The 14834-nt window shown below is 49.2% G+C and overlaps 1 protein-coding gene across 1 annotated transcript; it reads left to right on the top strand.

Moving 5' to 3' along the window:
- Positions 1–7522: 7522 nt before the first annotated feature.
- On the top strand, positions 7523–13963 carry LOC135823588 (uncharacterized). The gene has a single exon (XM_065336432.1). The coding sequence runs from the start codon at positions 7523–7525 to the stop codon at positions 13961–13963; it is 6441 nt and encodes a 2146-aa protein (XP_065192504.1).
- Positions 13964–14834: the final 871 nt, after the last annotated feature.

Below are 14834 nucleotides of genomic sequence, written 5' to 3'. Positions count from 1 at the left end.
AGCCATGTCGCACCCCACGACACTGCCGCAACTAGGCCATCGCAGGCCATCGCAGAAGTGTGGTGTTGAGCTTGGCTCAACTTTTGCGATGCGATGCGATGCGACAAGCGATTTGGTGTACGATTTTGACCTTTTCTACAGCAAAGTTAGTTGTACAAAGGTGCAAGAGTTGCCTAAAAATTTTGATTTTTGCCTTAACTTCCCCTTTAAGAGCAAACGGGCGCACCGTGCAATGCTCTCTTTATGATTCCGCGGATTCCAAGATGTCGCGAGTAGTTCGGAATTTACTTAGTCGTGTTACCTCCCCTCCTCACGCTGGTCGTGGGGAAGGTAACACTCCAGAGCTTTTAGAGGATCCCGACATTGTGCCACCTACACCAGTGAGGAAAGTCGGAGAAAAATCCAAGGTGCAGGATCGGTCCGACAGCCCCACCGAAATTCCGGCCCCCAAGCGCCAGACAACTGGAAACCTACCATCGCCTTCGGCCCCGTCTCTACCCGCATCCGGAGAACTCAATATGGACATGGTGAGCCTAATAAATGGCCTGAGGTCGGACCTGCGTTCCGACCTCAGTAATGTTGTGGCAGACGGACTGGCGCCAGTCCATGAGAATTTGCAAAACATGACAAATTTGTTGCGAAAGCAGGCCCGTGACATAGACATACTCATGAAGAGAGTGGACAGCCTGGAACGGGAGAACACTGGCCTACGCAGAGAGGTCAGCGAGTGGCGCCAAGACGGTGGTAAACCAGCCATTCTTGACAGGATGTCCCGATTGGAGGTACACATGCGGAACCAGCCTCACAACCAAACCGAACCCGGCCTGAACCGAGAGACCGTGAATGGCACTACTCAAGATCTGGTCGAGGAACTCCTGAACCAGAAGGGAAGGGAAAACAACGTACTATTGCACGGCGTGGCGGAGTGTCAGGGAGAGGACCTCCCCTCACTCGCACGAACCCTTGTCCCGTCAAACACTCTGATCCAAGAGGTGCTACGTATTGGAAGGCCAAGAGAGGACACAAACGTACGCCCCAGACCGGTCCTCATTAAAACAAACAAATCTGGAAAAGCCTCTCTCCTAAGAAATAAAATGACGCTCCGCCACAATGGTCAACCGGTTTACGTTAGCCACGACCTAACTCCCTGTCAACAGGCACGAAGGAGACAGGTACTTCCCACATTTAAACAATTGCGAGGGCTTGGCACTGCTTGTTCCCTTCCCTACGACAAAATATTGGTACAAGGGAAACCACTGGATGACGCTGAATTGGCGAGGTTACTTCAGGACAAGCCTGCACAATGACGAGTCCCCGCACAACAGAATACTATTGTCACCAACGCATGCAGCACTCCCCAGAGCATCTCTACCTCTACGCCACAGATAAGTATCACTCATTCAAATGCATGCAATACATTATTACTCTTTAATCTTACTATAGCACATATTAATATCTGCAGCCTATTGAATAAGCTTAGGGACATTCACTATCTTCTGCACAAACACAACATTGATATCCTTGCTGTTACGGAGACATGGCTGACAGCCACCTCGACAAACAGTGCCATCTTTCTACCAGGCTACGACGTCCACAGATTTGACAGGACAAGCAAAAAAGGAGGCGGCGTTTGCTTGTACATCAGAAATAAGTTTAAGTACCGTCAACTAAGAACAATATTTGACATTGAAACTGCAGCAATTCACCTGCGGTTGGATGGAAATCCACTGAATATCATCTGTACATATCGACCACCCTCAACACCAGTGTCGTTTTGGCAACAACTCACCAACACTGTTGATGACATCGCAGCACAGACACCAAAATCGTCCCACACCATTGTTCTTGGTGACTTCAATGTGAACATACGAGACACTCAGCATCCTCACCACAAGCACCTGCAGACATTCTGCCACACAACCAGTCTCCATAACATAGTGATATCGCCGACTAGACTTCCTACTGAATCCATCTTAGACCTAGTACTAGTACCCAAGACATTCGACAACACCCACCTATCTCAGGCCACACAAGGTAGACACTTCACCGTGAACAGCTGCACAGTCGAGCCATGCGATGCATCGGACCACCAGCTTGTCCTAGTTGACATGACAGTAACCCTACGTTCCCTCCCAAAGGAGCAGTGGGTCCAGACAAGAAAGCCGCCCATTAGATCGATTGATATGAGTACCTTTAGAGACCAACTGGCATCCGCATTGCTCGACACATCCACTGACACCACAACTACTACATGCCAACGAATTCAACTATTCCAACACAACGTATCTGAGGTCCTGGACAAGCACTGTCCAATGACAACCGTCAAACTACGTGGCAAATACAAACCTGCCCCTTGGGTAGATGACGAGCTCCGGAAATTGTTGTTCAGGAGGAAGCGTTCGCACAGGAAAATGAGAAAGAACCCAGCTGACCCGCAACTAGTCCAGAACTTCCGGACACTGCGGCGGCAATGCAAACTTCTCACGCGTCGCAAGCAAGCCACATTCTTTCAGAATGAATTTATTTACAATAGGAAGAACCCCAGAGGCCAATGGAATGTTCTAAACACTCTGCTTGGTCGAATCAAGATCCACCGTGAACCAGGTGCAGAGGTCAAAGCCATCACAGCTACATTCTCCGAAATAGTATCACCGGGTTCGCCAACTACACCAACCGCTACAACGCACACTACACTGCCACTAGGTCCGATGCCTGAACACAACTTTTGCACTTTTGACCGCATCCCGACAAGCCTCGTAGAATTCTACCTAAAGCGGTTGGACTGCCGTAAAGCGTGCGGCCCCGACAACGTACCCGCAGCAATCTACAAGTCTGCAGCTGACGGGATTGCCCCTGTTCTCGCTCCGCTATTTTCAGACTCACTACAATCTGGAACTTTCCCAACTCCGTACAAACAGGCTAACGTTCGGCCAATACATAAGCGAGGTGATCACAGCGATCCTACTAATTACAGGCCAATATCGCTCCTTCCGCAAATGTCAAAGCTGTTAGAACGCTGCGCCCTTGACCAGCTAATGGAATTCGTGCGTGACGCTCCACAAGCAAACCAAGCACTGCCGCCTGAACAGTTCGCCTACAGAAGACAACACTCCTGCGATGACTTGCTAGCCTTGGTGGCGAATGACTGGCAGCAAAGTCTGGATGCCGGTAAATTTGTGGTGGCAGCGTTTCTTGATATGTCGAAAGCATTTGACACGGTCAATCACAACATGCTCCTGCAGGAGCTTTTTGAGATCGGCGTCGGAGATAGCGCCCTGCAATGGTTTGCGAGCTACCTACGAGGCAGGCGGCAGCGAGTGGTAACACGTACGTCCAGAGGTGAACTGTACGAAGCTCACAGGGGAGTTCCTCAGGGATCCACCCTCGGACCTGTGCTCTTTAACCTATCTGTACGCAAATTGCCCTCGGCAGCATCTTCCAGCATGGTGCGCCAGTACGCTGACGATGTCGCCCTGTACCTAGCAGGCCGCAACCTACAACAAACTACCGAAGAACTGGCCCGAGATGTGTGTCGTATCAGGGACTTCCTCAGTGAACGAGGACTAATCCTGAATGCCAGCAAGACCCAGTTCATTGTGTTCCACTCCAGATCGAAAAAAGTATGCTCCTCCCTCCGACTAACCATTGACAATGTCTTAATTCCACCAGCGACCACCGTCAAGTACCTTGGTATGACCTTTGACCAGCACCTGACATTCGCTGACCACATCAGTGCCCTTGAGCGAAAGGTAGGCGACAAGCTAGCTGTGTTTCGTAGAATCCGTGACCGTCTAACAATTGATGCAAAGAGAACCTTCTACTGCGCGTTCATACAGGCTCAACTGGAGTACGGTTCCAATGCTTTTTATCACAGTCTGCAGGCTGGGCAACAAGATCGCTTGACTTGCCTCAGCAACCGTGCAGTTAGAACTGTTTTTGGTTATCCAAGGTTCTGTGACATTTCTACTATTCTAGCCAGATACCACCTAGCTTCTATCTCCTTACGTTTGAGATTCAAATTGTTCGTACTTATTTACAGATCATTACATAAGGTGTGCAGCCCGCTCTTAACAGACTGTTTTGTGACTAGAGTCAATGCCACACACACAGCGTCAATCACCCGCTCGCAGGTTACTCTGTCTCTTGCTCTTCCCCCGGCTAATAACCGCTATGGCTTGTACGCATTAAGCTTCTTAGGTGCAGATCGCTGGAATTCGCTCCCTGCTTCTGTTCGTATTTGCTCCACGCTATCAGACTTCCGCTCATCTATACAAAAACATATAGGGTACCCCGTAAGAAGGCCTTAGGCCTGTGGGAATGCCCTATTAAAAATTTAATAAATAATAATAATAATAATGATGGACTAGTTGACTACAAAACAAGTTGTTTCACACGACGTACGTTTCGCCGTATGGTTCGTGACGGCTCATCAGGTGTGCAATATGAAACTCGGATGTTGAGCCATAAATAAATGTAGAAGAGAAAAGGACATATGGATACGAGTTAAGAGTAACTCTCCATCACTGTAACATGATACTTTATACAGTCAGAAAGTGCAATAACTAGGCACAAAACTGACAGAGTACTGAAACATTCGACGTCCTGACACCTAGCTTCAACACATCTCCGTAGCGCTAACCGACAGCCTTCCAACTTGGAAGGTTCAGAGTTATGGAAAGACCAAAGAGGGGAAGGCAAGCGCAACGAAAACGAGCAAAAGCTACAGTCCCAACGGAACAACGAATGTCGATTGTTACTGGACGATGACGAGACCAGTACGATATTTGACAAAGCGGTCTAACTACAATTCGAAGCAGCAAAGCAGCACACCACCCAACTTGGGTGGGTCATAAATATCAAAGATAAGTAAAGAAAGGGAAGCTTTGCGAAAACGAATTGTACAAGCCGAAAGCCAAACTCCTACAGTACTCCTCATGCATGACATTGTGATGGACTAGTTGACTACAAAACAAGTTGTTTCACACGACGTACGTTTCGCCGTATGGTTCGTGACGGCTCATCAGGTGTGCAATATGAAACTCGGATGTTGAGCCATAAATAAATGTAGAAGAGAAAAGGACATATGGATACGAGTTAAGAGTAACTCTCCATCACTGTAACATGATACTTTATACAGTCAGAAAGTGCAATAACTAGGCACAAAACTGACAGAGTACTGAAACATTCGACGTCCTGACACCTAGCTTCAACACATCTCCGTAGCGCTAACCGACAGCCTTCCAACTTGGAAGGTTCAGAGTTATGGAAAGACCAAAGAGGGGAAGGCAAGCGCAACGAAAACGAGCAAAAGCTACAGTCCCAACGGAACAACGAATGTCGATTGTTACTGGACGATGACGAGACCAGTACGATATTTGACAAAGCGGTCTAACTACAATTCGAAGCAGCAAAGCAGCACACCACCCAAGTTGGGTGGTGTGCTGCTTTGCTGCTTCGAATTGTAGTTAGACCGCTTTGTCAAATATCGTACTGGTCTCGTCATCGTCCAGTAACAATCGACATTCGTTGTTCCGTTGGGACTGTAGCTTTTGCTCGTTTTCGTTGCGCTTGCCTTCCCCTCTTTGGTCTTTCCATAACTCTGAACCTTCCAAGTTGGAAGGCTGTCGGTTAGCGCTACGGAGATGTGTTGAAGCTAGGTGTCAGGACGTCGAATGTTTCAGTACTCTGTCAGTTTTGTGCCTAGTTATTGCACTTTCTGACTGTATAAAGTATCATGTTACAGTGATGGAGAGTTACTCTTAACTCGTATCCATATGTCCTTTTCTCTTCTACATTTATTTATGGCTCAACATCCGAGTTTCATATTGCACACCTGATGAGCCGTCACGAACCATACGGCGAAACGTACGTCGTGTGAAACAACTTGTTTTGTAGTCAACTAGTCCATCACAATGTCATGCATGAGGAGTACTGTAGGAGTTTGGCTTTCGGCTTGTACAATTCGTTTTCGCAAAGCTTCCCTTTCTTTACTTATCTTTGATATTTATGACCCACCCAAGTTGGGTGGTGTGCTGCTTTGCTGCTTCGAATTGTAGTTAGACCGCTTTGTCAAATATCGTACTGGTCTCGTCATCGTCCAGTAACAATCGACATTCGTTGTTCCGTTGGGACTGTAGCTTTTGCTCGTTTTCGTTGCGCTTGCCTTCCCCTCTTTGGTCTTTCCATAACTCTGAACCTTCCAAGTTGGAAGGCTGTCGGTTAGCGCTACGGAGATGTGTTGAAGCTAGGTGTCAGGACGTCGAATGTTTCAGTACTCTGTCAGTTTTGTGCCTAGTTATTGCACTTTCTGACTGTATAAAGTATCATGTTACAGTGATGGAGAGTTACTCTTAACTCGTATCAATAATAATAATAATAATAAATTTTTACAAGTTGTGTCAAACCGCGCGAATATCATGGTGACGTACCCAAATCAGCAAAACTTTGTCGCATCGCTGACTTCTTCTGTGAATGGTATTTCGCGAGTTCGCATCACACGCATCCATCGCAGATCGCGTCGCATCGCGTGTCGCATCGCAAAAAAGCTTCTGTGAATCCCGCTTAAAGCACTGTTGATAAGAAGAGCCTCTATTTAGCTCTGAGTTCTGCTTCTTTTGGTGCGTGACGGGCATTGTTCTACTATGCAACAATTGCATGTCCGTGTTGCAAGCTTTGTACGCTGCTTGTTCAGGACTCACCTTCACTACTATGCAATATTTGCCATTATGCCAGATTACGCTGGCACTTGCAGTGCACTAATTATTTCTTGTTTCTATATGCTTGAGTTGTATCAAGAGTACATGAAAACCAGAGTGTGCAGCTTGGGGCCTTTTCTGCTATGGGTGTCTGTCACGGCGAAATTCCGTGATTACATCATATTTGGCCCAGATCTGAGGCGGGAAATGGCGTAGTGCGTACAACTGAGCTGCAGTTGTGCAGAAAGAGACCTGCTTGAATCCTGCTTGTACGCACTACATCACTAAAATGATGTAATCACGGAATTTCGCCGTGACAGCAACCCATCCGAGCTGCACACTCTGGTTTTCATGTAGTCTTGGTTGTATCTGTCGCGTATCTTTCTTGGCTCGATATGAGTCCGTTTATAGCTGTAGCCACCCTGTCCACGCCGGCAGGGGGTCGCATGCGGCATGGGTTCATGACCTTTACGTTTCCGGCGTCTGTACATTTCCGTTGTACCAGCGCTGCTGCTAATTTGTCGTAGGTTGCGCATATGGCCCTGCATGTGCCGTACGCGCGGCGCTTTCTTTGCTTTTGATATTGCTGTTGCTCCCTGCTTGGAGGAGTTGTCGTGAGAGAAAGAGGGTCTTGTTCTCTTTACCTCAGCCGTGAGAGGTTTGCATTTTCTTTGCTTTCGCGATGAGTTATCAAAGTTAGTTGACAATAAGAAATGATCAACGTTGTCGTGTGAGTTTTTATCGAGAGCAAACTGGGCTCCGGGTTCGTCATCATCAAATTGGTAGCAGAGGATGGTTTTTACTAGAGTGATTCACGATTAGTTGAGATGGAGCAACAAGGCTCCAACGAACCGCAGGACTCCAGGAGCGAGGCTCAACCGTCGGAGGTAGTTGCAGACGATACTGCAAGCACAGGGAGCTGCCGAGATCAAGACGCTGAGCAGACATCCGATGCGCCACCAACGCAAGGTGGGTCGGGTGATGCCGGTGAAGCAGGATCGAGCATCTGTGCACTCCGAGCCAGGAAAACGCAGGACAAGAAGCAATTCACGAACATCCGACGAGGGCTGATTGTAAAAGCCCAGCGAGTGCAGATGCGATGTACGGACGATGAGAGCTACTTCGATGCCGAAAGAGAAATGAACGAGCTCGAAAGAGCATATGAGAGAGCGGAAGGGACGATCACAGATCTAGCTGGTTTATACGAAGCAGAGAGTAATGCGAGAGAGAAGGATAAGATGATTAGTGAGCTAGAAGTACTCCAGAGGCAATTTGACGAAGCGACGGACTTGGCGTTTGAAATTGTAAGAACAACTCACGGCGTGCCAGTCGCCTCAGCTGAAACGCAGCAGTATACCGGTAATTCGGATCAACAGTGCCGCGATGAAGCCAGAGAAGTCGGTGGTTGGTGGCCAGGACATGTTTACGGCAATGAACTGTCCGCAGGACCACTTGGGTTTGAGTCACAACCGGGATTGCTGGCCAGATCGCTACAACAACGAGACGTGAACAGGTCCGCCAGGGGAGATGCAACAAATGCAACTGATCAACAACTACCTTTTGACACTGATGACCGCGCAGCAGTAACAGGGCACTCAATTTCAACAGCTACTGGTACTACTGGTGGTACCATCCCAGACAGGCCAGAGGTCACCAGCGCTGTCCAGTCTAACATTGGCCAGTATACAGATGGTTCTGCAACAGTGACCATGACAAGTACCACAGTAAGTGTCAATGATGGTGTGAGTGTTCTTGCTAGGCCTGCTACTGCAAACACAACTACCTCAGGCAGTACATCTAGTAGTAGTTGTAAGGTTACTGGTCCTACATTACCCTTGGGCAGTAGCAATGTTCTGCCAAGCAATTCTGTATCCTCAACCAGTACGCATAGTGTGAATACTGCAATGAATACTAAGTACAGTGTTGGTACACAGGCTAATCCACACTCTTTCAGAAAGCATCCAATGTCTACAGGTACTAATGTATATGGACCTACTCACCAACCACAGATGCCCCAGTCAGGTATCCAGTGGCAGGCACCGCCTGTGAGCACAATGTCAATGGCTTCTACGGGAACTAATGTATATGGGCATACTCACCAACCACAGATGTCTTCCGGGTACATGCAACAGCCAATGGTTTATGCAACACCATCCAATATTGGAAATCAAATGTATGCAACAGGGCTACCTCAAATGCAACAAAACCAGGCTCGTGCAGAGCCATGGAAGCAGCTACAACGAGTTGGCATACCAATATTCAGCGGTGACAAACGTACGTATGAGTCATTCCGAGAAGCTTTCATGGCATGTGTAGATAGTGCACCCGCCACCCCTCAGTACAAGCTGTTGCAATTGAGGCAGTATTTGGCAGGAGACGCACTGACAGCCATCGAGCGATTTGGCTACTCACCATCAGCCTATGACGCAGCTAAGAAGTTGCTAGAGCGCAAGTATGGCGGTGAGCGTCGCCGTGTGGCTCTACATATTGAACAGATCGATAGTATGTCCGTAGTGAGAGCCAACCGACCGAAAGAGATGGAGCACTTTGCCGAGCTGCTTGCCGTGGCCGTAGTCAACATGAAAGATTCAGGTCGAGCCATGGAATTGGGCCATGGCACATTCTACCTCAGTCTGTTGAGGAAGCTAGACGAACGTAACCTCGCCCAATACCACCGGTGGCGACATGATAAATCTCAGCCAGAGACAGTTGAAGTACTTCTCGAGTGGGTGAACCTGGAGGCAGAGTTCTTGGTAGTAGCGTCAGAAACCGTGAGCGGATTCAGTGGCAACGCGGCAGCTCAGTCACAGCCAGCTCAATCAGCCAGTGTGCATAGACGACAGTTCACCAGCCGGACACCACCAATGTTCAAGAATACGGCGCGTACATTCGCGAATGCTGGTATACCAGCCAACCGAGATTGCCCGGCATGTAATGGACTGCATCCACTGTGGAAGTGTGCGGAGTTCAAGTTCTACAGTGTCGGAAAACGGTGGCAAGTAGCAAAGCAAGCCAATGTCTGTTTCAGATGCTTGTCATATGGCCACACTGGCAAGGAATGCTCAAAGACGTACACCTGCGGCATTGACGGTTGCAAGGACACCCATCATCGGACCTTGCACGACTCCAACAGACAAGGCTCTTGTAATGCTGTTAGTGTCAATCAGACAGCTGCTCTAGCAGATAGCAGCAAGCCACGTAGTAACCACACCAGCAAGTCCTCACCGAGCAGCGACAAGGCCTCTAGCAAGGCAGACAACAAGGTGCATGGAACGGCATTGTCTGTCAGGGAAGGGGAGTGCAACAAACCAAGTACCACAACTACACCAGTGTCCTTGAGAACTGTTCCAGTGATACTACGCAACGCCAACAGACAAGTGGTTGTGAATGCTATTCTCGACGACGGGAGTACGATGTCATATATAAATGCTGATGTAGCCGCTGAATTAGGGTTACAGGGTCATACTGAGAAGGTGACAATCAGCACGCTCAATGGACGGCAGGAAACATTCTCCACTACTCCTGTCTCTGTGAACATCTCTGGCCTGGACGGACGTGAGACAGCTCGAATAGAAGCAAGAACAACGCGACGAGTTGTGGGAGACCTCCCCGCAATTGACTGGCGTCAACATGGTCCAAAATGGAAACACTTGAAGGGCATCCAGTTTCCAGCCATTAATGACAATCGAGGCGTGGATCTCCTCATTGGAAATGATCATGCTAACCTGCACGAATCGCTGAGGGACATTCGTGGGCAACCAGGTGAGCCGATTGCCCGTCTAACACCACTGGGCTGGACTTGTGTCGGACCAACGGCAACAACGTCACATGCACATACCGCCATCACTCTGTACGCAGGTGACAGGCACGAAATGGAAGCCGACACTCTCCTCCGACGGTTCTGGGAGCTCGAAAAGACCGACTCGGATTTGGAAACCGCATTCAGTCCAGATGATCAGACCATCGTGGATGCAACTGTCAAATCAATGGTGAAGAACGACCAGAGACATCAAGTAAGTGTGCCGTGGCGTAAAGACGGCCCACAACTGCCCAACAACCAAGAGATGGCAATGCAGCGACTCCGTAGTACCGAACGGCGTTTAGCAAAGCAACCAGATGTAGCAGCATCATACGACAAAATCATTCAACAGTATGTGGAAAAAGGGTACGTTCGACTAGTCTTACCAGGCGAGCCCCCTCCACCATCCAAATGGCTGCTACCACACTTCCCAGTACTCAGACCGGACAAGAGTACTACCAAGGTGCGTATCGTGTTTGATGCATCTGCTCGCCTTAATGGAGTCTCGCTGAACGATACGATACATCAGGGTCCTAAGCTGCAACAGGATCTAGCGAAAGTACTACTTCGCTTCCGCAAGAATCCGATCGCAGTGGCCTGTGATATCAGTGAGATGTATCTCCAAATTCATCTTGCTGAAGAGGATCGTCCGTACCACCGATTTCTGTGGCGCAGTGACCCAGGGCGGGACAATGAACCAGACGAGTATGAATTCACCAGAGTCGTGTTCGGTGTCAATTGCTCACCATTCCTCGCACAGCTGGTCACCCAGGAGCACGCTAAGGCAAACAGTAGCAAATGGCCGCAAGCAGCTGAGACCGTCCTTCAGTCGACATACATGGATGACAGTCTGGATTCAGCACCATCAGTTGCAGATGCAATCAGCCTCTATCGACAACTTTCAGATCTGTGGAGTGACACTGGAATGGTTGCTCGCAAGTGGATCTCCAATTCAAAGGAAGTACTAGAGCAGATACCAGCAACAGACCGAGCACTGCAAGTCGACCTCAGTAAAAGTGATTTGCCCTCAGTGAAGACGCTAGGAGTGCAATACGATGCAACTAGTGACGCCTTCTCATTCAAGCTCTCACCGCTACCGGAAACATTTCAGTTCACAAAGCGGAATGTGCTGAAACGAGTGGCGACAATATTCGATCCCTTGGGTCTTCTGGCTCCTCTGACAATCCGAGCCAAGATGTTGCTGCAAGATATGTGGGCAGACGGTGTCGCTTGGGATGATCCATTGGACCCGCAGCTGTGCCAAGCTGTCCGGCAGTGGTTTGAAGAACTCCCACTGCTTGCATCAGTCGCCATTCCGCGGTGTCTCCAGCCACCGGATCAGCCAGTAGCTTCAAACGTCCAATGCCACATCTTCGCTGACGCTTCAGAAAAGGCGTATGGAGCAGTTGCCTACTACCGAGTGCAGGGCAGTACAGAAGAAGTAACGTCACGATTGATTGCAGCGAAATCGAGAGTAGCCCCTCTGTCAACAACTAGCATCCCGCGCCTGGAGTTACAAGCAGCAGTGATTGCGACACAGCTGGCTAGGCAGATCGCCAACGCATTGGCACTACTGAAGTCAGCCCTGGTGTTCTGGACGGATAGCATGAACGTCCTGTATTGGATCCGTGGCCAAAGCAAGAGGTATAAAACGTTCGTGGCCAACCGAGTCAGCGAAATACAAGGGTTCTCGGAACCAGCGCAATGGCATCATGTACCAACCGAGCAAAACCCAGCCAACAAGATATCACGAGGGTGTTCAGTGCAACAAGTAGATGACAGCATGTGGTGGAATGGTCCATCATATCTACTACAGGATGCTACAACTTGGCCACAGCGGGTGGAGACCAAGGTCAATGTCGAGACGATGCGCAAGGAAGAGAAGAAAGAACAACAGCAGACCAACGCAATTACAAGCCTGTTTCAGACAGCGGCCGACAATGACAAGACGACAGGTCCTAGCAACCAGCAACAGCAGCAATGGCGGCTTGACCCCGAGCGTTTCGGATCATGGAGCCGACTACTCCGCGCAAGGGCGTTAGTGAGACGCTTCGTGACCAATTGTCGTACAATCAAGTCCGACAGAATGACAGGTCCGCTCTCATCAGCAGAGATCAGTGATGCAGAGACCGAGGTTTTGAAGATGGCCCAACATGATGCCTTCTCGGACGAGATCAAGGTGCTCGGCCAGAGAAAAGTGGTGTCGGCAAGAAGCGAATTAAGCCCCATGAACCCAATGATCGACGACAACGGTGTACTGCGCTGTCAAGGAAGACTGGCATATGCAGAGTACCTGCCAGAGGATACAGTGCACCCAATCATCTTACCGCGTCATCATCCCGTCACCCAGCTCATCATTCGGCACTATCATGAGTTAGCTCAGCATGTGGGAGGCACTAACCACATCCTCGCTAATATCAGTGCGCGATTCTGGATCAATGCCGCCAGGGAAGCAATTCGTGAGATGGAACGGAAGTGTCCGAGATGCAAGCTGCTGAAGGCCAAGCCTGCACATCAGATAATGGCTCCACTTCCACGCACCAGGATCACACCATCCTTCCGAGCTTTCGCAAGAACCGGAGTAGATTTTGCCGGTCCATTTACCACGGTCCAAGGGCGTGGCAGAAAGAGGCAGAAGCGCTATCTATGTCTGTTTACGTGTCTCGCTACACGCGCAGTGCATTTGGAGCTTGCCTATGGACTCGACACAAGCTCATTCCTCAATGCCTTCTACAGATTCGTCGGACGCCGTGGTCTACCACAGCATATGTTATCAGACAATGGAACCAACTTTGTCGGCGCGCAGAGAGAGCTTCAGGAGTTACACGATGCTTTGGATCAAGACTGCATAGTACGGACGACCGCCGATCAGGGCATTCATTGGCAGTTCAATCCACCAGCCGCTCCACACTTTGGAGGATCGTTCGAGGTGATGGTCCGAGCTGCCAAACGTGCTATCTACGCCATACTTGGAAATGCTGAGACAACAGACGAAGAATTGACAAGTGCATTGGTTGGTGCAGAAAGCCTAATCAACTCGAGGCCCCTGACCTATCAGTCAAGCCATCCGCTCGATGAGACGCCACTCACACCCAATCATTTCCTGTTCGGCCAGATGGGAGGTGTGTTTGCTCCATCAACAGTCGACCACACGAGCTTCAATCCTCAACGACGGTGGCGACGAGTACAAGAACTGGTGCGCCACTTCTGGGAGAGATGGATCAAGGAGTGGCTACCAAGCCTGAGCGCCAGACAGAAGTGGAAGAAGCCTCAAAGTGAAGTTCAAGTCGGTGATGTCATGCTACTTCTGTCACCCGATACACCACGAGGGCACTGGCCATTGGCACGAGTGCTGGAAACGTATCCAGGCCGAGACGGTCACGTACGAGTAGCGAAGGTGAAGGTTGGTGAGAAGACCTTTGTGCGACCTATTGCAAGGTTGTGCCCATTGGAAGCCACACCAGAGTGAGTAACATTGTGAACTGTAGTATGCGACACATGCAAGTGAAGTCATCGCAGTGACACATTATTGCCATTCAGTGTATCACGAGTTAGATTCTTAGTTATCTGTGTGATACTACAATTTGTAGTAGTTCTACTATGATTCCATTTGTATTGCATAGATCTCCGTTATGGCACACTTTCGATATGAGATATCGAGGAAGGGGAGAATTGATAAGAAGAGCCTCTATTTAGCTCTGAGTTCTGCTTCTTTTGGTGCGTGACGGGCATTGTTCTACTATGCAACAATTGCATGTCCGTGTTGCAAGCTTTGTACGCTGCTTGTTCAGGACTCACCTTCACTACTATGCAATATTTGCCATTATGCCAGATTACGCTGCACTAATTATTTCTTGTTTCTATATGCTTGAGTTGTATCTGTCGCGTATCTTTCTTGGCTCGATATGAGTCCGTTTATAGCTGTAGCCACCCTGTCCACGCCGGCAGGGGGTCGCATGCGGCATGGGTTCATGACCTTTACGTTTCCGGCGTCTGTACATTTCCGTTGTACCAGCGCTGCTGCTAATTTGTCGTAGGTTGCGCATATGGCCCTGCATGTGCCGTACGCGCGGCGCTTTCTTTGCTTTTGATATTGCTGTTGCTCCCTGCTTGGAGGAGTTGTCGTGAGAGAAAGAGGGTCTTGTTCTCTTTACCTCAGCCGTGAGAGGTTTGCATTTTCTTTGCTTTCGCGATGAGTTATCAAAGTTAGTTGACAATAAGAAATGATCAACGTTGTCGTGTGAGTTTTTATCGAGAGCAAACTGGGCTCCGGGTTCGTCATCATCAACTGTCGTTCTCCAAAAACGGCCAAAATTCAATCCTGATGAGGCCAAAATTCA

This window comes from Sycon ciliatum, chromosome 8, assembly GCF_964019385.1.
Source record: "Sycon ciliatum chromosome 8, ocSycCili1.1, whole genome shotgun sequence".
NCBI lineage: Eukaryota > Metazoa > Porifera > Calcarea > Leucosolenida > Sycettidae > Sycon > Sycon ciliatum.
This window is presented reverse-complemented; position numbering and strand designations above follow the sequence as displayed.

Bases quoted from the DNA above. Each gene is read 5' to 3' on its own strand.
- LOC135823588 (XM_065336432.1), top strand. From the start codon at position 7,523: ATGGAGCAACAAGGCTCCAACGAACCGCAGGACTCCAGGAGCGAGGCT.